General features: G+C 45.4%; 1 protein-coding gene and 1 long non-coding RNA gene across 4 annotated transcripts in view; one reads left to right on the plus strand and one right to left on the minus strand.

Annotated features, from left to right (window-relative positions):
- The window catches only part of ZNRF1 (zinc and ring finger 1), a 103,559-nt gene that overhangs the window by 69,189 nt on the left and 8,176 nt on the right, over positions 1–26,194 (plus strand). For all 3 annotated transcript variants that reach the window (XM_072818416.1, XM_072818412.1, XM_072818403.1), the window contains exon 2: positions 19,868–19,963. In XM_072818416.1, coding sequence (XP_072674517.1) covers positions 19,868–19,963 — 96 coding nt within the window. The remainder of the gene's footprint in view (positions 1–19,867; positions 19,964–26,194) is intronic.
- LOC140629028 (uncharacterized) lies at positions 18,828–25,613 on the minus strand. The gene is made up of 2 exons (XR_012026905.1): positions 19,638–25,613; positions 18,828–19,257 (listed from the first exon to the last, which is right to left on the minus strand). It is a non-coding gene; the product is annotated as an uncharacterized lncRNA (long non-coding RNA).

Genomic DNA, 26,194 nt, shown 5'->3' on the forward strand with positions numbered 1-26,194 from the left:
TACCTTTCTGATCCAGCCACACTGATCATTTTATTTCTTTGAAAGAACAGCCTCTCTGTCCTCATGCCTTTGGCCATGTTGTCCCATCTACTTAGAACTAGAGCCTTCTGCTCCCTTCCTTCCTTCTGTTTCCTTCTGCTCACCGACCCTAGCTGCCTGGCTGCCTTCTACTTACCCTCCCGTCTGGGCTTAGCTGTACCTAGGTACCGGAAGCCTTTCTGACACTCCAGCCCCCAGCCTCAAGATCTCACTGAGGGCTTTACTCCCAGTCCCACTTGGCACCTTGTCCTGTCCCTCTCATCCTAGTGGTTATGAGGCAGTCCACTTGCCCGTGTGCCTGTGTGTATCCCCCATCAGCGTTTAAGCTCCAGGACGGTACTCTTTCTACCTTCTACGCCAATCAGTGCCTGGCATTTGGCAACCCTCAATAAAATGGAGAAAGTGGATTCAGCTTTCAGTACACAAAATTGAACATTAGACTTTAATAATATGGATTAATTATGTGGTAGGACACACACATGTGCCCACAAGCACTAAGTATTAGAGCAAGGAGCAATTGTGGCTTTAGATCATCCCATCAAACTCCTCCTTCTTCTGGTAAGAAATGTTAACCAGAGCTGTGACTTGAGTCACCAAGCCGGAAACAGGTGCCTCTGGGACCATCCGTTAGTTCCAGGCCCACACTTTGAGGAGAGGCAGTGCAGTGTATGGGACTCTGAACCCCCCACCTACCTTCACCTCTGAAATGCAGGGGCTAAAGGGATGAAACCCAGGTGCTGCCATTTGTCATACCCTTCTCACATGTAAGCAGCAGGAATGAGTGAGGCATCGTGTCAGTCCCCCTGCTCTCCTAGCCCTGATCCTGGGCCATTTGTCAGCCAGTTAGCTAATCAGGTGAAGGAGTGAAAGAGAGCATTAGAAAAATTGAGGCCAGGCTCTACTTTTCACAAGTATTGATTGTTTGCTGGCCTCTGTTAATAGTGTGCTTTTTTTTTTTTTTTTTTTTTTTTTAATTTCCCTCTGATGCAGAGTGTTGAGTTAATACTGTTTCTCAGTTTGTGGCATTTTATCATTGATCTGGGCAAGGCCGTTCTCTTGGTTTTATTAATTTGTGCTTTGATTTACTCCCTTTTATTCCTATTCGCCATTCTACTCCACAGCCAGCAGTACAGATGTGCTTGATGTGTATTCCCTTACTGGTGTGTTATGAATTGTTGCTTTGTGTGCATATGTGTAGTGTTTATTTTTGGTTTTGCATTTGGATGTTAGTTCGTGTTTTTCATTTAAGTGAATGGCTTGGTACTCCAAATCCTTTGTTTCTTTCTGTCTCTCTGTCTCTCTTTTTTTACTTGTCACTGTGTTCATTATCTATCCTGTGTGTATGTTCAGTCCATTGCTGATGCCTGCTACATAATGCTTCAGAGTATACATGCTCTACATGATACTCATATATATGCCTGGAGCTCACTGCTACTCAGTGCTGTAGTGAACACCCTGTGCTATCTTCTGATTGGCCTCTGGGAAACATACCCCAGAGGTGGGGTAGACCAGTGAACTTTCTAGGATCATTTCTTTTGAAGACTCAAAAGAGAGGATTGTGTCTTCTTTTTCGCCCCATTCTCTCCTAGGTACTGGGAAGGTAAGCTCCTTAGACTGCCCCAGTTTTTAACCTGGCTCTGGAATCTTACAGCAATACCATCCAGAGATAAAGGTTGGGGTTTTATTCTCTTGTGGGTCAGTTTGAAGTTTGAGTTTCTTCACTTTGAGTTGTTCAGAATCACATTGGTCCTTTTGTGTCCATGTATAAAATAAGCCACAACTGCCAAGGTCTGTTCTGTTACCCTGTTGTCCATGACTGTTTCTAGACCTCCTGTATGGAGGCAGCTTGGTAGTGCAAAGAGGCCACACAGTGGAGGCAGTCAGGCATAAGACATAACTGGCTTCTCCATGTGCTTGGTAGCCCCATCCATAAGCTGGGGTCACTCCATCGGTCCACAGGGGGGATATAGGGACCCACATGCAAGCACATAGCACAGAGCCTATCCAGGGGTAATTTTAACTCTCCTTTCTTGGCTCTTCTGTTATGAGACATGAAAGCCCCCAACAAGAGTGTTGAAAGAGCAGTGTGTAACGGGTGTGGATCTGTATTAAAATATCTGTTACCACAATGTGAATTATTTATAGATGGACTTATGTCTGGAATTTGTTTCAAAACAACCTGGGTGTGGTGGGGAGTGGGTTGGGGTAGAAATCAGGTGACCATATAATTTATTGTCCAGTCCCAGGTATGTTTGAGACTAAAAGAGAGGGCTCTTAACTATACCAGGACAGGAGTGCCAAGGTGGCTCAGTCAGTTAAGCATCTGACTCTTGGTTTCAGCTCACATCATGATCTCATGGGTCACTCTCCCTCTGCCCCTCCACACAACTCACATGCACACACTCTCTCTTTCTCTCAAATGAATAAATAAATCTTAAAAAAAAAAATTATATCAGGACAAGCTTAAACCAAGATTGTCCAAGCAAACCAAGACATGTACACCCCAAGAGATAATGAGACAGAACTGACTCTGAGTTGATCATTGTTGAAGTTAGATGATGATTACCTGGGAGCTCATTATGTTCTATTTTTTGTCTGTCTAGAAATTTCCATAATAAAAAGTTGTGTGGGTTTTTTTTTTTTTTTTTTTTTTTAAGGAAATATATCTATTAGACTTCTAAAGCATTCAGAAGTCCCCACCATCTAGGAAATGGCTATTGGATCTCTAGGCACTTCCATGTGGGGAGAAGTCTATAGAAAGGTTCTGCCTGCTCTTGTTGGTGAGAGGAAAGAGAAACCACAGAGTATTCTAACTCAGTATGACTTAGTGTAGCATGGAGGCAGGGCTGACCTCTTTCCTGCCCCCAGGACTTTCAAGCCCTGCCCAGGTGGCAACCCAAGCAGAGCCCTTCACATCCGCTGTACACCATAGTGCTGGTAGCAAGGGTGCCTGCACTCTGTGTACACGCACATGTGATTACTATCTGCACCCTATGTCAGAACCACGAGTTGGGCAGGAAGCAGCATGACCGCAGTGGGTTTTTAACTACAACACTGCACCATCCTACTTAACTCTCATTGTGGTCTGGCAGTTGGTGGAGCCTTGAGTGGTAGAAGGTGGCCCCTGCTGGGAATGGACTCAAACAACAGTTTGACATACCCTTAATTTGTTATCTCTTTCCAGTTGTACATCTGGGCCTTTTTCACACAGTTGCATGAAGTGTGATATTCATTCATCCAGCAGATATTTTCAAGAGCTTATCATATGTCATGATCTGGGAATACAGCCGTAATAGAAAAAGACTCTGCCTTCACGGAGCTTATATTGAAATGGGGGCAACAGATAGCAGGTGCATTGGTGGTGAGTGCTTAGAAGAATATAAAGTACATTGGCCCTGGGAGGGTGAATCAAGATTGGTGGCTGTTAGAGAGGTTGTGTAAGGAGGCAAGTGGGAACTAGCAGACGTCAGAGGAAAGGGCATTATAGGGGACCAAAAAACAAGTAAGTGTAACGACAGTGTGGTGGGGGCAGGTGGAGGAGGATCACCTTTCTCAAATGCTGCTGAATTTTGGAGAATTGACTTCACGTAATCATGCAGAGGTCCTTAGTAATGGCAGTTTTGAGGATTGAGGTAGTTCAAGAGGGAATGGAAGGAGAGGAAGTGAAGAGAGCCATTGCAGATAACTCTTTGAAGGTGTTCTTCATTGTAAATGGGGGCAGTTGCTGAAGGGTGGGTGTCCTTGAGAGAGTATTCTGTAGGCAGGGATGAGTGTATGTATGCGGACTCCGTAGAAAGGGAAATTATGTTTAATGGACTTGTTGTAAATGGCTCTCTGATGTGCTTTAGTAAATGTTAAATGACCCTGATCATGAGGTGTGGAGCCCTGGAGGGCCAGGTTCCATATTTTTCTTTTGGCTGGTCCCTCTACTCCCTACTAAAGGTAAGTCACAAGTGTTGGGTCTGTTTTCAAAATATCCCAAAATGTCAGATAATCTTCTGTCTGTAATCTTTTATTATACAAATGGTTATTAGCTTTTAAGTTATAAGCCCAAACCCTTTTGACAATCCAAGTGTATGGATCCATTCCCCCAGACAAAAACATCCCTGCCACAGAACCTGCCATATTATTTCAGGATGTTGACAGACCCTGAGATGTTCATTCTAGAAGTGTTCAGGTTAAGAAGCTGCATGTCAGGTATGCTCACTAGATGTTCACTTAAGACTAGAAAAAATATGAAAAGAATGAGAACTCTGCAGTCATGTTGCCTCTCTCCTTCCTAACAGATCTTTATGAGCCTAGAAATTATATTCAGGGCTTTGCCATATTTCCTTACCACTTAATAAACAGAGTAAAATGAATGGACAGACAAGACAGGCTGACTCACTTGGTTGCTCATCCAACTTGAGTGTGGCAAATAGTTGTGCAATTTTCAGTGGTGCTCCAAGAGAGGATATCATGCTCCAGCAATTTTTAGCAGTCAGGGAACCCCAGCTACCTCCCCCCTTTAAGATTTGATTGTTTAGGAGAATAACCATGTCTCCTATAACTTTCTTCATTAATTTTCTATTATTGCTATAACAACTTATCACAAATTTGACAACATAAATTTACTCTCTTACATTTTTGGAGGTTAAAGTCTGAAATAGTCTGGGCTAAAAATCAAAGTGTTGGCAGGATCGCATTCCTTCTGGAGGTTCTAGAGCAGAACCCATTCCCTCACCTTTTCCAGCTTCTAGAGGCTCCCACTTTTCTAGACTCATGGCCTCTTCGATTCTTCAAAGCCTGCAGCGTAGCATCTTCACATCTCTCTTTGACATCTGCTCTCCTGACTCTCCTGTCTCTCTTGTTCCCTTGTAAGGAAATTTGCGATTACATTGGGCTCCCCTGGATAATCTGGGATGATCTCCCATTCTAAAATCCTTAATTTCTCCCACCAATGAAGCCCTTTTTGTCCTATTCCCAGGAATCTGGGATTAGGATCGGGACATCTTTGGGGAACCATTATTCTGCCTGTCGCATGTTTGTATAGCTTTTTACACATAGGTTTCCATTTAATGGCGAGGCTGGCAGAATTATTCCTGTTTTACAGACCAAAAGAAAAGGAGTTCAAGGAAGCTAGGCGACTCTGCCTTGGCCGCGTAGCTTATGACTTGAATGGTGGAATTCTGAGTCCAGATCCATGTTTTTTCATTCTGTTTGGTTGCTTATTTTTTTAGGTATCTTTAAGTGATACTGATCAATATTTAGGTTCCTGATGCCAATATTTTGGTAAGTTGATGTGCTGATTTGAAATGAAGGGATGTCAGGGATGCCTGGGTGGCTCAGTGGTTGAGCATCTGCCTTTGGCTCAGGGTGTGATCCCAGGGTCCTGGGATCAAGTCCCACATCAGCCTGCAGAGAGCCTGCTTCTCCCTCTGCCTATGTCTCTGCCTCTCTCTCTGTGTCTCTCATGAGTAAATAAATTTAAAAATCATTAAAAAAAAAAGAGGGGATGTCAAAATCTGTGCAAAAATAGTCATCAAGGTAGAAATGTCAACATGAAGAAGGAATTGTTTATGTGGTCCTCCCATTGCATAAACGTGTATAAGGTGCAACACAGGGTCAGCTTACTGTTTTAATATTTTGTCCACTGAGATATACTTGATTTTACATGTTATATCATATCACAGGTTTTTTGTTTGCCAGCCAAGCAGATTGCTTATCATTGGGAGACCCCTGACTTTCATCACTTTGGCACTAGTACTGTGAATAAGGATTTGTGAGGTATTGCCACGTTCCTTCCACCATGTTGAAGTGTCTTTCCTCTTGCTAACTCCCTGTACCATTTTTGTGTACCACACTCAAAGCGATCTGAAGCACAGATAGGAAAACCAGTACAGTAGCATGCTTTATGTGTCTTGATAGGGGTCATACGCTATTTTAGGGAGGGAGCTTAGAATTGATGATCCTTATAGCTCATGCTTTGTGTCTGGAGGGTCTCTGGGGAATCCTTTTTTAACTCATTGGTCAGTACCTCCTAGCTCTCTAGGTTCTTTGCATCTCTTCTGTGGTACTCACAGCCGTGGATGACAGAAAAGCCAGGAGTGAAGCATGAAGGCTTTCTCTAAACCTTAGAGTTCCCTTTGATAAGATTGATTGTTCTACTGCAGTTAGGCTCTCAAAAACAACTCCATTCTATTCTTTTGGCTTCTTCCTCTTTAGATTCCATTTCAAAGCACAGTTGTGGCCTACAGGACTGTGTCCTCTGAGTTCCTGCTTCCATCTACTTCTGTGTTGGAGGTACAGCTGAGCAGAGGATGCCCTGCTGGGAAAGGGCCAGGTCTAGGCCTAGGCAAGAAGCCAGCCAGCATTCATTCTGCCAAATAGCCAAGCTCAGCCTGCAGTATTGTTGCGTGCCAGGGCCCAAGCTGGAGCTGATAGTTGTTAGGAAGTGAATACAGCAGCACGTGTGCTGCATCCTGAGATTACATTGAGAGCTGTGGAGGAGTTTTCCAGCAGACCTTCAGTGACATGAAGGCCAGGGCTGTCGGCATCAGTAGTGCCAGGCAAATGATGTTTTTTAATATGAGCAGTCACTTAGATGTGAGTGTCATGTCCATTTGCCTGGTGAGTCAGATTCTGGTTGAACATGATACAGTAGTATGTTCAAGTGTTTTCCTTCTTGTCAGTGAAATTCCCATCAACCATATGGACACCGAGGTAGATGATGCCTTCAGGAGCTCAGAAATGAACTATTGATCCTGTATAGATTTTGTGTGAATCTTTGCTTCTTTGTCCTTTCCCTTCCATAACTCTCCTTTTCACTTTTAATTCCACCTCCTCCAAAAAATTCATTAAAAAAAGCAAAGTTCAGGCCAGCCCTGGTGGCTCAGCGGTTTAGCACCGCCTTCAGCTCAGGGTGTAATCTTGGAGACCCGGGATCGAGTCCCACGCCGGGCTTCCTGCATGGAGCCTACTTCTCCCTCTGCCTCTCTCTCTCTCTCTCTCCTCTCTGTGTCTCTCATGAATAAATAAATAAAATCCTTTAAAAAATAAAATCATAAACTGCAAAAAAAAAAAAAAAAGAAGAAGAAGAAGAAGCAAAGTTCGTTGATTTAAAAAAAAAAAAAATCAATCAAGACCCCAGGATTTGAAAAAGAATATCAGAGAAACAGGCCAAGAGCAGGGTGGTTCCACAGACCTGGCTGCTGGCACCTGCTGTGAATGAAGCTGGACCTACATGCCTGATGTCCTATTCAGTGTCCCCAACTGGAATTGGAAGAAGTGAGGCTCCCTTCTGTTGCTAACCATTCCACAAATCCTCTGCAGGTGATAACTGCCCTTTTTTGCCCAAAGGGATTTTATTGTTCCCTTTGTCTTTTTTGAGGTGACATGGTTTGTGGCCCCACTGTTTGCTGTTGAATTTATGAAGAAAAGGCTGAGGATTCCTGCGTACATCTAAGAGTGTTCTCTAGAGTTGCCCAAACACTGGAAAACCCACTTCAGCAGCAACTATGGATATTGGGTCCAAGGGCCATAGATGTGTGGTGTGTTAGGGATTGGAATGAGGTGGGGCAGCCATTGGGAGGAAAGCATGGTATTTAGCTAAGTAACTATGCATTTCCTGGCCAGACCTGTCTCTCCCATTGCCTAGCTTTTAGGTGATCACTAATATCTAAGTATTTAAAGAAATTCTGGCTTGATTCCTTAGACAGTATTACTCTTGTAATAGAGAATCCATCCCTCAAATAAGACATCTCTAAAATAAAAGCCAAATGTTAATCTGGAGCCTACCTACACACTATTTGAATCATGATTGGATGCTCCTGAACTTGACTAAGCATGGTAGCTAGGTGACCAAGGATTATATTTTACATTCATCTTCCCTGGGCACTAGTTGGGGACTTGATCACAGTCACTCTGAGGCTTTTATCTTTTCCATATTCATACTTGCTCAGGCTTGGATCATCAGACCATCATGTTCCCACTTCCCCCTTTCCCCAACACTTCCTCTTAAATAGTCCTAGGGCCTCTCTCTGGAAGAAGTAGGTTAGAGTGGCAAAGGAAACAGAACAGATTAATAGCCATAGCTCCTGTTCCGGCAAATGCCTTTCCTCTTATTCACTTGGCTAGAATGCTGTTTTTGGGCTCCACCTGCCTAGAGTTTCTGTAAAAGCGGAGTGGGCTTGATGTCATCAGACACATACATATCCATGTGCACACCCTGCAGCTCTTCCCTTTGTTCCCTCTGTAGATATCTTGATTGAGCCAGTTCTCATTTGCAGTAAATAAACAGGAGTAAATGTATCGGGTATATGATTGGGATTTGGTCTATATATGTAGATTTAAATATCCATATATGTATTTCTCATATATTCACTGATTCTAAGGCACATGCATTTCACAATTTAACAACTCAAAAATCAGTATGTATCATATCATCACACCTTAAGATTATAATTGGCAGAGGTTTTCTTTTTTTCCCTCTCTTGAAGGTTTATAATAATGTCTCTTTAAATTGATGGCATCTTAGAGTCCACAAAATATGTTATGTAGGATCAACTCATTTTTCATTTCTTTGCCTGTTCTTCAGACCAAGAAATAAAATAGGGAGATTTAACAGTTAGCCTTAGTATATTTGAGCTGTACTGCATGCAGCATAAGTAAAATGGCCACCTCACATTCCACATATCTTTTTCTCTGTACAGAACACTCTTTAGAGTGTTTAGAACAACACTGGGCACTATATAAATACTGCTAAATAGCTTGCAAAAGACCACCTGGCTAGTGATAGGGAGAGCCTGGTTCTTCTGACTCTTGATACAGTTTTCTTTCCTTCAAACCAGTCAGCTGGAATCCAGAAACAGCAAAAATATGTTGGGGGTGGAATATTCTGTGCTTAGAGTAGAGAGATTGGAGATCACTACTGAGAGAATCTTTATAGTAGGTAAAAATTGGGAATCCAAACACCCACAAAAGGAAAAAGCTAAACACAATATATTAACACTATAGAATACATAGACATTAAAAATGATATAAGTGTGTGAATTGTTGCTGATGCAAGGAAGTGTGTATATTTAAAAAATAGAATATTAATATCCAGACAGAGAGGATTTTGGGACAGTAATGGCTGGAATGCACATCTCATCTTTTTGACTTACAATGCCAGCTATTTACCTCCTCGAGCCAAGCAGCAGGGCAGGCAGCCATGGCCCAAGAGTTAGAGAGGCTGAGTTCCTGAGAAAATGCCAAGACACAGAAGTTATGGAGTTGGAGGTAAGAGATCTGGAAGAGGTACAAGAAATTGGACATATCAGTAATAGGAATATTAGAAGGAAAAGAAGGTAGAGGAAGAGTGTATTGGTCAGGACAGGCTAGAACTAGGTTGATGATGTAATAAAAATAGTCCCATAAGCTCAGTAGTTTAAACTCAACAGATTCATTTTTTCCCCCCACAGTACAGTACCCAGTACAGGTTACAGTTGCCGGGTGCAGGGGCGGTATGTGGAGTGGTAGTCTGCTCATTGTTACCTAGGAACCTCAGGTGGTAGAGGGTTCATCTCAATACAGCAGTTCAGGTCTGTGGTGAATCATAAGCTAGTGCTTAAAGTCTGCTGTCTGCTTGGCAGTGTATACATTATTACTTTTACTCACATTTCACTAGCCAAAGCAAATCAAAACCTCACTTTTAACTTCAAAGTGAATAAGCAAATGCAATCTTACTATAATATATAGCTAGGAGGAGGAACACTAGAAATAATTGGTGAACAAACTCATGACTTACCACTAAGGGAATAATTAAGACACATCTAAGCATATCCTGGTAAAATATTTGAACTCTAAGGATGACAGGAAAAATCTTCCAAGCTTTCAGGGCAAAGAAACACATTACTTACAAAGGAAAAAGAATATCAAATTTTCTATTTGCAGCATCAAAAAGCTAGAATATGGTAGAATTTATCTGTAGACCGTTGAGGAAAAAACGGAAAACAACTCGATAATCCTATACTCAGGCCGACTTTTATTCAACATAATATTAAAAGTCCTAGCTAGAGCAATTAGGCAAGAAAAAGAAATAAAAGTCCTCCAAATTGGAAAGGAAAAAGTAAACTATGAAATGACATAGTATTATTATATAGAAAATCCTAAAGCCTCCACCAAAAAATTGTTGTACCTGATAAATTCAGTAGAGTCAGTGATGTATCAGAAAAAGAAATTAAGAAAACAGTTCCATTTACAATAGCATCAAAAACAAATACTTAGGAATAAATTTAGCAAGAAGGTGAAAGATTTGTACACTGAAAACTATAAGACACTGATGAAAGAAATTGAAGAAGACACAAATAAATATATTTCATGTTCATAGATCAGAAGAATTAATATTGTTAAAATGTGATCTACACATTCAGTGCAATCCATATCAAAATTCCCGTAACATTTTTCACAAAAATAGGAAAAATAATCCTAAAATGTGCATGGAACCACAAAAGATCCTGAATAGTCCAAGCAATCTTAAGAACAATAAGACTAGAGATATCACACTTTCTGATTTCAAATTATGTTACTAAGCTATTGTAATCAAAACAGTATGGTATTGGCATAAAAACAGACACATAGACCAATGAAACAGAATAGAGGCCAAAAATAAACCCATGCATATATATGGTCAGTTATTTACAAAGGTACCAAGAATATACCATGAAGAAAGGATAGTTTGTTCAGTAGTGTTAGTTGGGTATTCACATGCAAAAGAAAGAAACTGGATCCCTATCTTACACCATATACAAAATCAACTCCAAGTCGATTAAAGATGTTAGTAAGCGACCTGAAACCCTAAAATCCTGCAGTGTATGATGGAAATTTGCTAAAATCTTAAGTCTTCTGGGACACCTGGGTGGCTCAGTGGTTTAGCGTCTGCCTTTGGCTCAGGCCATGATCCTGGGGTCCTGGGATCGAGTTCACATCAGGCTCACCACAGGGAGCCTGCTTCTCCCTCTGCCTATGTCTCTGCCTCCCTCCCTCTCTGTGTGTCTCATGAATAAATAAATAAAGTAAAAAATCTTAAGTCTTCTCACCCAAAAGAAGAGTTATGTAAATATGTGAGGTGATACATATATTAACTAGTTGTGGCAGTCATTTCACAATGTATTATGTATATTAAATCATCACATTGTGCACCTAGAATTTTATTTGTTAATTATACCTTAATAAAGCTGGAGGAAAAAAAGAATCCTCTATCCAGACAAGATAATCGATTCAGCTTTCAGAATAAATGAAAAGTATTTGAGCATAGACAGTAAGAGAGCATGTCCCCACTGTCCCCTGCCACCTCTGGTACTTAGTGTGCTTGTGACTTGACCCTTATTATCCTAACACACCAAGTTCTCTGGCACCTGTCACCCCCTCAGAGGGGCCTTCCCTGACCAGTAGCTAAATTAGCATGCATGTACACACACACACATACACCCTCACTGCTTGATACTTTTTTTTGATGATTTATGATGAAAATTTCAAATATACAGGAAAATGGGAAGAAGTTTAACTTATGCATCATTTTTATGCATTTCATCTCAATGCACATGTCAGTACATGTTGCTCTAAATGCTTCAGCATGTATACCATTAACTAGTTTAATATTTGCTTAGTTTTTCTTTTTTCTGGTTACAAACAATGGAATCTCAAATCTTAAGTGTACATTCATTGAATTTTGACATGTACATGCATATGTGTAACCCAAATCCTCTTCATGATTTAGAATATTTCACTCCCTCAAAAAGGTCTCTCATCCCTTCTTCAGTTCATTTCTGCCCCAGCTCCTACCACCTGGAGACAGGCACTGTTCTGATTTTTTTCCACTATAGAATTTTCCCGGTTGTAAAGCTTCATACATTTGGAATCATAATATGTACTCCTTTATGTCCGTCCTCAGCATGTTTTTAATATCCATCTGTGTTGAAGCATATATCAGTAGTCATTGCTCTTTATTGCTGAGTGGTGATCTATTATAACCCATCATGCTACAGTTTATTTACCTCTGCTGATGGGCAGTTATTTCCAGTTTTTGGTTGTTATGAATAAAGCTGTGATGAAAATTCTTATAAACATTTATTTGTAGACCTATCTTCATTTCTTTTGGGTAAATGTGTAAATGAGGAGTTGCTTATGTCAGGCTAGGTATATAAAGAACTACCAGACCATTTTCCAAAATGGTTCCTGCCAACAGTATCTGAGAGTTCCAGTTGTTCTACATCCTCACCAACATTTGACGTTGCCAGTCTTTCAAGTTTTATTGTTTGGCAGTTTAATTAGTAGATGTATTGGGGCTCTGCAAAGAAACCGAGCCGAGCCATTGGTGGGGGAAAGGAGGGAGGGAAAGAGAGAAAGTGTTTTAAGGAATTGTCTCATGCAGCCCAGGTGGCTCAGCGGTTTAGCCCCGCCTTCGGGCCAGGGTGTGATCCTGGAGACCTGGGAACAAGTCCCATGTTGGGCTCCCTGCATGGAGCCTGCTTCTCCCTCTGCCTGTGTCTCTGCCTCTCTCTCTCTCTCTCTCTCTCTCTCTCTCTCTCAATCTCTCTCATGAATAAATAAAATCTTTAAAAAAAAAAAAAAAGGAATTGGCTCATGCAAGTATGAAGCTAAGAGATTCCATGATCTGTCACCCGCAAGCTGAAGATCCATGAACCCCTTCTGGAGTTAGTTCCACTTTGAGTCTGAAGGCCTGAGAACCAGAAGAACCGATACCATACGTCTCAGTCTGTGGACAGGAGACCAGTGTCCCAGATCATTCAGGCAGACAGCTCAAAATTGGATTGGATGATGACCATCAACACTGGGGAGGGCTGTCTGCTTCACTTAGTCTACCAATCAGATATTAATTTCATCCAGGAACCCCCTCCTAAATACACCTGTAGATAATGGGCATTCCATGACCCAGTCAAGCTGACATATAGAGCTACTGTCACAACAAACATGTTAAAAAATACACGAATATGTTAACTGATTTTAGGTGTCAGTGTGGCTCTCTTCTGGTATCCACTTATGAGAATTTTCTTGGTTCCTGGGGCGAGCCTCAGCCCCTGGAATGGAACTGCAGAGGCTGAGTCCACAGAGGGGTTTTGAAAGAAGCAAGTCAGAAGTGCTGGGCCTTTTTCTAGTTCAGAATGTTCTCCAAGCGAGACTGTCCCATGCCTTACCAACTCAAAAACTGTGCATTGGTTTCCAGTTATTTCTCAGGGATTGGGCAGGAAAGTATGTGTGAAGAATATGATACCTACAGCCTCTGCTCTTGGGGGCACATCTCTTCGACAGTATAGAAATGTCAAAAGTCATCCCATGTTACCCCCCTGATCTTTATTTTGTAAGAAATCCCATGTTACTGAATTCATTTAGTCAAGTCTCATGTCACAGACAAGCACCACAGGATGTGAGGGGAGAGCTCCAGGGTGGAAACTAGGAACTGAACAGTAGGGGACTCAGCCCCTGCGTGAGAGGGATCTACATCAGCCCCTCTTCCCGGGGACGCAGGGACCTGCCTAGACAGCCTGGCTTCCTTCTCCCTGGTTGCTTCTGTAGATGCTTCTCCCTTTAGGTGATCCCAGAGACAGGCAGAACTGGGGCAGCGTTAAAATAGCGCATCAGCTATCACAGGGAGGGTCAGGGAGGGAACTGGGGCAACATGCAGAGCACACGTCCCGCCCCAGAAATCAGGTCTTAAAGGAGAAGGTTGCAGTTCTGGGAAATGAGAAGAGCTGATTACATCCTAAGATAAATGTGGAGGACCAGGAGAATCACAGCCTGAGTCAGTGGCTCCTGGCCTTCCTCAGTTGTCCCATCAGCCGTGGAAGGACCTGGGTGCAGGAAGATGCTTAGGGTACAGGACATGTGTGTGCTCCTGGGGCCTCTGTCGGGTCACCTACCAGTGGGCTTACCCTGACCTTACAGTTCCAGGGGCCGAGGCCCTGCCCCAGGTGGGCAAGGCGGGGGAGCTCTGGTTTGTAGCCAGCTGAGGATTCCCCCCTTTACGCAATCTGCTGTTGAAAGACAGGAAGCAGCTGGGCTCTGGCTGAACACAACGCTCGTCGGCCGTTCTGGCAGTATCATTTTCAGCTGATCTGATGACGAGAACGAACAGAAGTAAGGTCTCCATTAGAAGGGCTCCTCTGGATTGCGGGGGGGGGGGGGTGGGGGTGGGGGGGAGTAATCCTGTAGCAGCACTTGCTTATAGAGCCCATCTGCTGCAGCACTGGGTAATTACAAATTCCCTCTTGCTGCTCTGCCATTCATTCCTTCCTCATTTTGAGAGATTGGCAGAGAAAGACTAGGAACCACATAACTTCCTTGTCTCTGCCACAGCTTGGTGGGAGCAGGTGATGGCTTAGGGGAACCACTGTCAGCCTCGGCTGGCACTTCACTCTGTCAGTGGCACATATTAAAGACATGACACGTGCCGGATGCTGCCTCCGCCAGAGAATGAGATAGGAGAAGGGAGAACAGCTGGGTGGGCTTGCTCTGCATCCCAGTTCCCTATCTGGGCTCGGATGCTGGCAGGGAGTGTCCCAGTGGCTCTACCTCTAGCTTTCCCACGAACGAAGAGAAAGCATCTCTTGCACACACTTCCTCAATGATGACGAAAGGCTCTTATGAAATTTGCCTAAATCTTGTCATTTGAGTGACTTTTTGTGGACCTTTGGTTTGTCTTTGTTCACAGAGCTGATTTTAATTTGGCTTGAACTTTTCTCCAAAATGGTATCAGAATTTCCTAGATGTTTTAACCTTCAGATAGCTTATAAAGATCACAGTACTTATCATTCCATAGAGCTGTTGATGCTAAATTGTGACTGAACATTTACGAGAAAAGATTGGGGCAATAGAGTGGGAAAATCCATCTTGGTCATTGGATGACCTTTCAGGAAAGAAGGTGGAGACATTAGTTTTTACCCCTTAGCTCTCCATGTTTTTCCAGCCCTCTTACCTTATGTCCTTTATTTTCCATTTAAAAGGTAATTTGCAAACTCAGCATCTTACCAACCAGTGACAGGTTCAGTACCAAGTAGAAAGCACAGCTCTGTCCTTCCATATTAACACAATTTCCAGAAATTCTCAATTGTTTCCATCTACGGGATTATCCAGGCCCACCATGCTTCAAAAGAAATTGCTGGGATGGTGTGGAGGATTTGAAGTTATTTAGTAATAACCAGTAGTCTGTGTAGCCTTGATGTTTCTTTTGCCATATAACACCTCCTCCTTAGACCAGCCTGCCTGTCCCACAGCTCAGCAAGCAGGGTACACTCTGGGCGGTCAGTCTTCCTGGGTGCTGTGTGCCAGCTCTGGCTCCCCAGCTCTTTTTTTTTTTTTTTTTAAGATTTTCTTATTCATGAGAGAGAGAGAGAGGCAGAGACACAGGCAGAGGGAGAAGCAGGCTCCATGCAGAGAGCCTGATGTGGGACTTGATACCGGGTCTCCAGGATCATGACCTGAGCCAAAGGCAGAAGCTCAACCACTGAGCCACCCAGGCACCCTCCCCAGCTCTTGATGTCTTCTTCTGCGAGGTAGAGTTATCATGAGTGCTCACTTCGTAATATGGTAAATGAGGAGACACATACAGCCCAGTGGCTGCTCACAGTAACGACTCAATACTTGTGAGCTATTAATTTGTCATCACATACAGGAGTGAAAGCCATGGAGGCTAAACAGGAGGCCTCATCCCACACTGGCAGTATGGAAAGTGCCATGCACAGTGCTTCAGAGGTTCAGAGGAAACAGATGGGGCAAGCAAAGATGGCTACCACCCACCAGCTCTGGCACACTTTTCAGGACCTGTGGCCTCTATGCCCTGTTGCTCCACTACCCCCCCCCATCTCTCAGCCCCCTAAATCCTTCCTCTTTTCCTTCCTCCTCAAATACTGCTGGGCTTGATGATACATTTGATTAGCTTCTTCGTAGGGTGCTTTCAGGTTTCTTGTTTCATCTGATCCTTGCAAGAGAGAGGCACAGTCCTCTTTTTTTAGATAAGAAAACAGGGCCAGAGAGTGTAGATCACTTACCATATCTCAAAGCTGGAAAACCTAGGTCATCTTGTCATTTCCCACTCATGTAATAGACTGAGTTATTTTTTGATCTTTACACGCCCCACCTCCATGCCAGAGAAAGGTGAAGCAAGTGGCACTAACCCTGCTTTTGCTAAAATGTAGGTCTCTCCCTACCACAGTGGTGCTTCTTCTCCAGTTGTAATATTTCCCAACCCACCTCTTTCTTAAAACTCTATTCTGGTGTGTGTTTTCCCTGTACCACCAAGCAGTTAACTCAGTTTCAACACTGTCTACGTGGAGATAACATCAGACCACACAAGTGAAGGTACCATTCCCCCAGGACTGCCCCCCACTTCAGACACCAGTCACAGATTCAGGTTGTCACCTGTGCTTCTGTCCGACTGGTTCTTAATCAGAGGTTCCCATGACTCCCTTCTCAGGTTCGTTTAATTTGCTAGAGCAACTCACAGGATTTAGAGAAACATTTTACTTACTTGTTTACCATTTTATCATAAAAGGATATTACTCCAACAGCCAGATGGAAGAGATGGCGGAGGACAAAGTATGGGAACAGGGTGTGAGCCCCCGTGCCCTGTCCTGGGGCACCATGCTCCCTGAATCTTCACAGGTTCACTGTCATGGAAGCTCTCTGAACCCCATCCTTTGGGGTTCTTATGGAGGCTTCATTACATAGGCATACCTGAATAAATCATTGGCCATTGGAGATTGAACTACATCTCTAGTCCCCAGTCCCCCACCCCCACCCCCATACCCAGAGGTTAGGGGTTGGGACTGAAAGTTTGGACTCTCTAATCAGCTGTTTGGTTCCCCTTGCAACCAGCCCCCATCCTTAGTTTACCAAGGAGCTTTCCCAAAGTTACCTCATTAACATAAATTCTGATATGGTTGACAGGGACTCATTATGAGTAACAAGACATTCTTTTCACCTTATGGCTCTGGAGCTATTTTGGGAACCAGTGACAAAAGACCAAATACTCCTGGTAGGAAATTCCCAGGGTGTTAGGAACTCTGTGCCAGAAACAAGACGAAGACCAAATACATAGTTCTTTTTTTTTTTCCTTTAATACATAGTTCTTATTGTAAGTTACAATATCACGTGTAGTCGGCTCCTTCCTGGATGGAAAGGACTTCAGATCGCCAGCTAAGAAATCTGACCGGTCTCAGCCCCACCCCCTTGGTGTTTGAACCTGTGTCTTCCTCAAGGCCTCTTTCTCTTTACAATGAGGGCACAGGCCTAAACCTGGGAGTCTCACCTTGGTTTGTTTTTCTAGGGCATAAATGTCCAGTGACGTTTCCTCATAGACCTTCTCGTTTGGGTGGCCTACTTCCTAGTACCTTGGCTATAACTCAACTCCCTGTCCTGCATTCAAGGAGTCATTTTGGGATGCAGGGGTGATTGATGCTATTATAGTGATAACCATGAATCTGTTCTCAAGGTTATCAGAAAAGTGGATAATGTGAGGTGTAAGGCCTTTTATCAGTAGTAACAATTCACTTTAGCACCTGACTATATCAGGGCCTGGTGTTAGAGCAGCTGGTCCAGAGCATGTCCACCCTGGCAGTGCCCTCAGCCCCAAGCCTATAGACAGGGTGCTAATGTAACAGGTTTAAACTAGAAATCTCCTGTAGTCATTTAAGGTATCATAAAACCTTGGTCTTTGGAGTAAAAAAAAAAAAAAAGATGAAGGAATCTCTGAAGCAAATGAGACAATCTCCCAATGGTTGGTCATTCTGTGGAATGTTACTTAATACTGGTTTATTTGCAGAGCCCGGGCATGAGAGCAGAACTGAGATTACAGAGGGAGCTAGGGTAGATGTGAAGACAGCCTTGTTCCACAAGACTCAAGTTCATTACTCACCTGTCCACAGCATGTGTCACACTGGGTCTGTAGATTTCTAACCTTGGTTAGAAAAGAATCAGCCTGCCACATCTGAGAACTGGTTTTGCCAGAAAACTGGGAATGGACCCTCCCCCACCATGCTTCTCTTCAGTCCTCTGGCTTTGTTATTAATGGATTCATAACCACCCAGAGATCAGAAAATACAGCTCTTGCTCAAACCTTGGCCAGAGTCCTTGGATTGATAGCACTTGTAAGATTTTTTTTAGCTGAGATACAGGATGCTCATGATCGTTGAGGGAAGGGGTCAGGGGAACGAGGACTGTGCCATGGAGTCTGAGGTCCACTTTGTCCATAGTTAAGTGGACCCTGGATTTTCTGGCTGGTCCTATAGTTCCTTGTCATTGAAAAGATGAGGGTTTGGAGAACACTAAGCAAAGTGCTTGTGCCCTACATGGGAACACAGGAACTGCCTTGCTTCCTGTCTTGGCACCCACTGCTGTCAATGTCCAGGGCTTTCCATAGAGAAAGAACAAGGCCCTGGGAAAGAAAGGTATGACTTCCTCCTCTGTCCAGAAGCACTGAACAGGCAATACGAGCCCTCCGCCTTTTGTCTATTTCATAGGAAATGTCGTCGGCAGATATTACCAACATCCAGCGTGCATGGAACACGTTGACTAAAAATGTAACAGGAGAGTCACATCTTTACAAGATTTAGATGTGCTGTGTTGGACCTAGGAAATCCAGGCTGGGTGGGTAGGAATTAGTCACAAAACGGAGAAGTGGCAATATGTGAAATTTGATGTGGACAAATAAATAACTTTCCGTTGGTATTACATCTTTTCAGTAGCACAGAAAAGAATCAATCGTTTGAAAATAATTTCAATACAAATAGAATGAGGGAAATTAGGAACCATTTATCTTTAAAAAGTTGTTTATTAAAAAAATAATTCAAGGGACTGTGTTTGCGTAATGGCGTTCGGCTCAGAAGATTTTCAGCAGAAATCTCCAATATTGGTACAATTCTGACAAAACTCCCCGGATGTATAAGCAGTCCAGAGTCCCGGAAGTGGGACAGCGGGGTCACAACAGCCTGTGTTTGCCAGGTGTTGTGCAACAGCTGTTACTCTTAGTGGCACATAGCCAAGGCATGCATGGCATTTGGGAAGGTTTTGGAGGGCCACCCTGCTGCTCCACACACTCAGAGGACAGCTGCCTGAGCCACGGGGAGGCCAGGTGCCCTGGGTGAGGGATAGAGAGGTGGACCGGAGGGGGAGCCAGGGAGGGATGGAGGTGGTGACCGAGGTAGGGCTTCCTCCCACAGGTGGTCCAGCCACGTGGTTAGAGGGCTGTGAGGAAGAAGGGCATTAAATATTTTGTTGGTCAAAGATGAGACTGATGATTGGGGCACCTGGGTGCCTCAGTCCATTAGTTAAGGTTAGTTAAGCAGTTAAGCTGAGCATCTGCCTTTGGCTTGAGTGTAATCCTGGGGTCCTGAGATCGAACCCACATCAGGCCCCCTGTTCAGCGAGGAGTCTGCTTCTCCCTCTCTGCTCCCCACCCCACCTCCACCCCTGCACTGCCTTGCGCTCTCTTTCAAATAAATAAAAAATCTTTTAAAAAGCAGCAACAAAGACTGATGACTTGTTTGCCTTGATTGTATTCCTCCCTGTCCCTGCTGCCCACTAGACTCCCTGGGAAAGGATCTAAAGGAAAATAAAACTCAAACCTGCTGCCAGTGCCTTCTGAGAAGCTCCCCCGAGCGGCTGGCAGGACAGTGGGAGTCAGGAAGCCTTGGATAAAATCACAAAATTAATGAAGGAGAAATTGGGTGTAGGGTGTAAGAAGATGGTAATTCTCCACGCTGACCCCAACCCCACATGGCCACAGCTGTCTAAGGGCCTCTGTGTTTATGCTTGGTTTTGAGGAAGCATTTCACAGTGTTTTCCTCTCTTTCAGGTTTCAAGTGCCCCATTTGTTCCAAGTCTGTGGCTTCTGATGAGATGGAAATGCACTTTATAATGTGTCTGAGCAAACCTCGCCTCTCCTACAACGGTAAGGCTTTGGCTGGGGGAGCCTCCGAGTGAGGGTCTTCCCAAGTTCACATGGCTTCGGGCAGCATTGCCACCCCGCTTTCTGGCAGGAATGTCTATCCTTTGTTAAGGAATCAACTGTTCAAGGAATTGGTGCACCAGCTGGAGAGGAAGCGGAGTAGAACAGGAAGGAAGGCCCAGGGGTCAGGCCAATGGCACCGGAAGTCTCTCTCGGGTTGCCCACTTAGGCCTTTTGTCCCGTGAGTTCCTGGGACCTCGGGTTGGGACATGCGGCCTTTGCCCATTTATACAGCTGACAGCAGAGGGCCTGGGAAGAATGCCACCTCACCTCTGGGTGTGCATGACATGCCTAAGCCTTGACTGTCCACAGCAGAATAAGTTCAGTAAGTGGACACCCTTTAGGGATTGGAAATGCTGACCTGCCACCTAGTCACTCCTTCAAGGCTACACCACTTCCTACTTTGGAAGCTGCCTAAGGGCTGAGTAGTGAGTACAATCACCAGACCAGGCCATCCCATGAAACACAAGTCTGTCTCCCTAACATGGTAGCTCTGTGAATGAAGTAAGTGTCAACATCTGTCTAGTATGCTGTGGGTAAAGATTTGGAACCCAGCTGATGTGAATTCAAAGTCTGCCTCCATCCTTTACTGACTGTATAATCATAGACAAGTTGCTCAGCTTAGTAGAGCCTTGGTTTTCTGGTCTGTGAAATGGGGCTGTCAATAACCTGGCTCTTAGGATTTCTGCCAGAATAAAGTAAGACATTTACACCTCAGACCCTCCAATATAGAGGTCAGGAAGTTACAGCTGGCATTGATCAAGACTGTCACCTTCAAAGATGGGAGCCTGTCCGTGGGTTTTCTTTCATCATTTTCTGGAGAGTGGACTGACCGCTCTTTAGTGCTGGGCACTGTGAACTGCTGGCAGCTCTCTGGTGTTCCACTCTTATGTACTTAATCTGGTCTTCAGACCACATTCATCGGAGAGCTGCATCTTTTTTTTTTTTTTTAAGATTTTATTTATTTATTTGAGAGAAAGAGAGAGCTAGTGTGTGTACAGAGTCAGAGAGAGAAGCAGACTCCCCACTGAGCAGGGAGCCTGACACGGGGCTCGATCCCAGGACCCTGGGATCATGACCTGAGCTGAAGGCAGACACTTAACCGAGTCACCCCAGCGCCCCGGAAGAACAGGCACTGGATCTGAGGGGGACCGTGCTCTAGCCCATCACTGGGCTACCTTCTGGGGTTGAAGTCATAGCAGTGCTCAGGATGAAGTCTGGGATTTCTCAGTCTGTGGACTGGATGGAAGGTGAGCTTGGGATCACTTGAACCCCATCCTAATGATGAAAATTTCCTGGGTATACTTTCCTTACAGAACTGTCCTTAGGTCCTACCTCCTCAAGCCCACAGTTACTCTTGCCTTCACACAGCATTCACCTAGGGAGACCTGATGATTCCAGATTGTTCCTGCAAAGTAAATCTGATGAACAGATCTACTCCTTCTCCTAAAAACACACCCCACTATTCTTTTGTTTGTTTGTTTGGGTTTTTGTTTTTTTTTTTTTTTTTAGATTTTATTTATTTATTAATGAGAGACACACACAGAGAGAGAGAGAGAGAGGCAGAGACACAGGCAGAGGGAGAAGCCTGCTCCATGCAGGGAGCCTGACACAGGACTCGATCCCGGGTCTCCAGGATCACGCCCTGGACTGAAGGCGGTGCTAAACCGCTGAGCCACCAAGGCTGCCCCCCGACTATTCTCTTATCTCTTACTTATTTGCTCAGCCAAAAGATTCTGAATGCATGTAGACAGGCCAGTTACCTACTTATCTCAGCTGCACTCAGTCTGGTCATATTTGTTCAGAGGATCAGCTGTAGGGAAAACTGTGGCCCTGCCTCTGCCCCTGGCATTTCCTTCCTCTTTATTTCCTACTTGGTGCCCAAAAGCCTCTCTTCTACCCTGTGGACAGCCTCTCCCTGTCCCCAGACACTGACTGCTGCCACTTCTCTGAAGCCATTGTCATGTGAGCTCTGGGCTTCCTGTCAGACTTGTCAGTGTACGTTCCTTAAAGGATGATGCTCCAGCCCCACTTTATTCTGCTCTTCATCTCTGCCTGGGACCATGGAGGGAGACGAGTCTTCTCCCGAGGCCCACAGCTTTCCCCAGCCGTGGCCTCAGAAACTGTGTTCACTTATTCTCTACATGTGCAGAGCCCTCATGAAGACCGCTTTTTGTCCTGTGGGTTGCTGGGGAGAGTTCTCTGTAGACACTGCCTTGCTGTCATAAGAACACAAAGCAGCTTCAGAGTGGGCTCCACCCAAGAGGACTGGGCTCTTGACATCATCAGGGAGAACTCTGTAAGACCAGCTGTGGAGGACAGAGTGCTCTTGGGGCCACCTGAGTGAGAGGTACCCACACACCCCATTGGGAGAACAGGGAAGGCAGGGGGCTTGTAAGTGCCTGGTGCTACCCGGAGCTCTCCTCCCACCCACAGCTATGGGAAGGGTCCCCTCTCCCTTCCCAGAGCCAGCATGGCAGCCCGGCCTGAGCACATGCCATCTGCAGAAGTCACGTTCCCGAGTCAGAGTCCCCTGAGAGGAAGAGGAAGTTGGCCAACCAGCCTGAGACACAGGACTGAAGCTGTTCCCCTTCTGGTCCCATTTTCCCTCTTCCTTTAATTGAAAACCACCTCTACAGGGTGTGTGTGTGTAAACTAGAGGCTTTAAACTCAAAGTTGTCTTGCAAAAGCCATCCTTCCCAGCAGAGGCAAGGAGAGGCATGTTGCATCTGGTCCTATCAGTGGAATTTGACTTATGGCCATGAAGATGCTTCAGAAATGACGGCTGGCCTCTCTGTGGACACTTAACTGCCATCTTGGCTGGGCTTCCGTTAGCCCAGCCGCTAGTCTCTGTGTTTGCTGAGACATTTGAACCCTCCAGATAAGAGAAGGCCTTTGCCACCTGGGGTATGTATGTGCAGTGGAAGTCTCCAGAGCTGGTCTAGGGCCTGTTCTAGTTCACACAAAGCACTGGCCTTTCAGCTTCCATAGGCCAAAGTCCCAAGTCAGGACCTCTGGGTGTTTATTTTGGTTTTGCGAGGAACATACTTTATCCATGATTTCTCATCATCCCATTCTCACCTTCACTTTATCTTTCCTGTTCAAAAGAAACGTGAGGAGACTTAAGGAATGTGTGAAGTGTAGAGCTCCCAGAATCTTCTAGAAAGTAGGCAAGATGAGTCTTTCTGAGTGGATAGAGAGCAAAGTGCTATTTCCTTTTGAAGACTGACCAGAACTCCCCAGTCAGTCCCCTAGAGATTTCTCTCTCTCTCTCTCTCTCTCTCTCTCTCTCTCTCTCTCTCTCACACACACACACACACACACACATACACACACACACACTATTTCTGTAATTGCTGGCACTAATTGGGGAAATTTCTAGAAAATTTACAGTGGTTATATAAGATGAAATTTAGTTAACCACCAAAGGAGAAAAAAGTAGAAACCTCCTAAATGAGGCAGATAGAAAGTAGTATTTTTCTTATTATGAGGGTTGGCCTGAGCTGTGGGTTGGAAAGCCTCCAGTAGCGGCCTGCCAGATTTAAAAAAAAAAAAAAAAAGAAAGAAAGAAAGAAAACCAACTTAGGAAAGGCAAGACTAGTTTAACTGGTTCACCCAGTGCTCAAGATAAATGTAAAGCCCAGGAGCTGGTGCTCCCAGTGCAAGCACCTGGCTAGGAAGGCTCATGAACAGCTACCTCACAAGGTGCTGAGGGTGCAGGGAGGGTGCTAGACCACAGAGCACTGACTGTGCCATTCTTCCTTCTCCTTGTCCACAGGCAGCTCTGAACTCAGGACCCCTACAAGATAAGGGAGGCATTGGTGGGTCCCACTTACCTGGGTAAAGGTGGTGAGCTTGAATGGACCTTTAATTTCTCTCCCTTTCCAACATCTGCTTGTAGTTCTGAGACCAGAGAACTCACCCTCAAGAATATGCACTCAAATTTTGACCTCACATTGCTCAGCTAGCAGAATGAGCTTTGAGATGGGCTGGGGGACCTGAGTTTGCTGTGAACAGAAGAGAGTCCTAATACTGTGGGGGGCATGACAGATGGCCAGCCATTCATAGAAAGTTTAAGGGGCCTTGATTCCAGGACCAGCCAGGGGCCCATGCCTCTACTAGATTCTGGGGTATTTCATGTTCCTTTGCCAGTGGTATTAAGGAGAGCTTGGTGGTTTCAGGAGATCCTCTCCTCTCAGCTTTCTTCTGGAGTGCCGACCCATGCCCTGCTTCTTAAGGTCCTGACTACCCTCTTTCTCTGTCAGAAGTCATTGCTCCCACCTGCACGTCACACAAAGTTTCTTTAAAGGAGAGAGAATCTAACTCCCCTAAAAGCAGAAATACCTCCTGCTCATTTATCCCAAGCTAGCAGACTTGTGTAAATGGTGCTTATTTGGCCTGTGTCCCTGCTTGGGACCCTGAGTCTGTGATGGAAGTACCTTTCCTTAGGCCTGGGAGAACCGGGGCCTGGCCGTGGAGTGTGCCCAGCCCAGTGAGGCCCTGCCAGGGACTATTGTTAGATGCTATAGCAATGCCAGACTCCAAGGTGTCTGCTCTGGTGCCCCTCCCGCAGAAGGGAGGGCCTGAGGGAGCTCCAGCTGCTGCTGACCAGAGGGCTGCTGGGGGAGTGAGGAGTCAGTGGGCAGGAGACCCACAGAAGCTTGCCACACTGGGGAAACTAGAATCAGGTGGCTACAACAGAAGGGGCAGAGTGGAGTCACGCTGGGGAGCCTCAGTAAAGATGAAGCCCACCAGGCCTGAGCTTTATCGGTTGACCCTTCTGGGCTACCATCATTCCAGTCAATCCACCAAAACAATTGGAGCACACCCTACAATCCAGGGTGTTGGGGTGGGGATGCCACTGCTTGCTGGTAGGGGAACTCTCTGCTCTTCCTCTTTTTCCTGGAGATTTCTCAAGAAGGGAGCTAGGGAGACCTGGCATTGATGGCACTGCCCCTCCCCAGCCCCCGGGAGGTGGGGCTGAACACCTCTGCACTTGCTGAGAAGGCAGCAGGGTCAGGCTTGCTGTCCCTGGGCTGGAAATGAGGCTAGGAGGTGGAGCTGGCGTCTCTGTGTCACTTGCTAGGGGTTCTCCCTCTGGCTCCTACCTTCCTTCCCACCAGGGCCTTGACTGCCATTCAACACAAGGGGAAATACGTTATGTATGGTCCTGCTCTCAGCTTCTGGCTCTGAGCCGCACCAACTTCATCTTCCCTCCAGGGTGCCAGCAGCAATGGATCTGTGGCTGTTTGGACCTTCCCACCCCCTTCATGACGCCAGCAGCTCTGGAAGTCCCATGGGGAATGTGGGAGCCAGGGCTCTCCACAGGGCAGCTAAGCCTCACAGTGGTACCTGGGGGCAGCAGTGCAGTTCCCTAAAGCTAGCTTCCTCCACCCTTCTTGGGCCCCTGCATGCACACATTCACAAGAAGAGAAAGATCTGAAGCTGTCCGTGAGATGGGCGGTGTTTCCCATCCCCAAGGGAAGAGACCCTATTGCCTGGTCTGTTAAGGAAAGGAGGTAAGGTGGCCAAGTAGAAGGAACTTGTCTTGGGAGTCATGACCACTTAGCATCTACATGAGTTGATGCAGAGACACCCCCCCACCCCCCCCACCCCCCTGCTCCCCCACCCCCCCGCCAAAGGGTCTTTAGGATTCACTGAGATGTTCCTGTGAAGTTCTGGCATACAGCTGGTCCCAAAGAAAAGAAGCCTCCTTTTTCTCCTCCTAGATCTTTCTTTGACAAACAGCAGCTGTCAGTGCTCCCCCCGATATCTCAGGGAAGGAGCAGAAGTATGCAGTCACTTCCCACCCTAGCCCCACCCCAGCCCTTGCCAGGCATCACCCTTCCCACTGTGGCGCCAGAGAGCTTTGCCTCTGGTTTGGCTCCCTAGTCTAGTTGGAGGGACAGCCGTTGGCATCATTGAGCACCACCCCCAGCCAGACCAAACACTTCTAAACTCCCCCCCTTGGACAGTGACACTGGCTTTGCACAGGGCATCAGGAAGCTGGGATGGGATGGGGTAGGGAGGTAGTTAGGAGCCAGTAAGACAAAGGTAAAAAGCACTGCTTCATTCCTGTGTACTCATCAAGGAGCATTGGTTGAGGCCCCCTCCTGTGGGTACCTGGTGATGCCAACGGGCATCTGTGTCTGTCTACAAGGTGGTCTCCATTTG

The sequence above is a fragment of the Canis lupus genome, chromosome 3 (assembly GCF_048164855.1).
Source record: "Canis lupus baileyi chromosome 3, mCanLup2.hap1, whole genome shotgun sequence".
Classification (NCBI taxonomy): domain Eukaryota; kingdom Metazoa; phylum Chordata; class Mammalia; order Carnivora; family Canidae; genus Canis; species Canis lupus.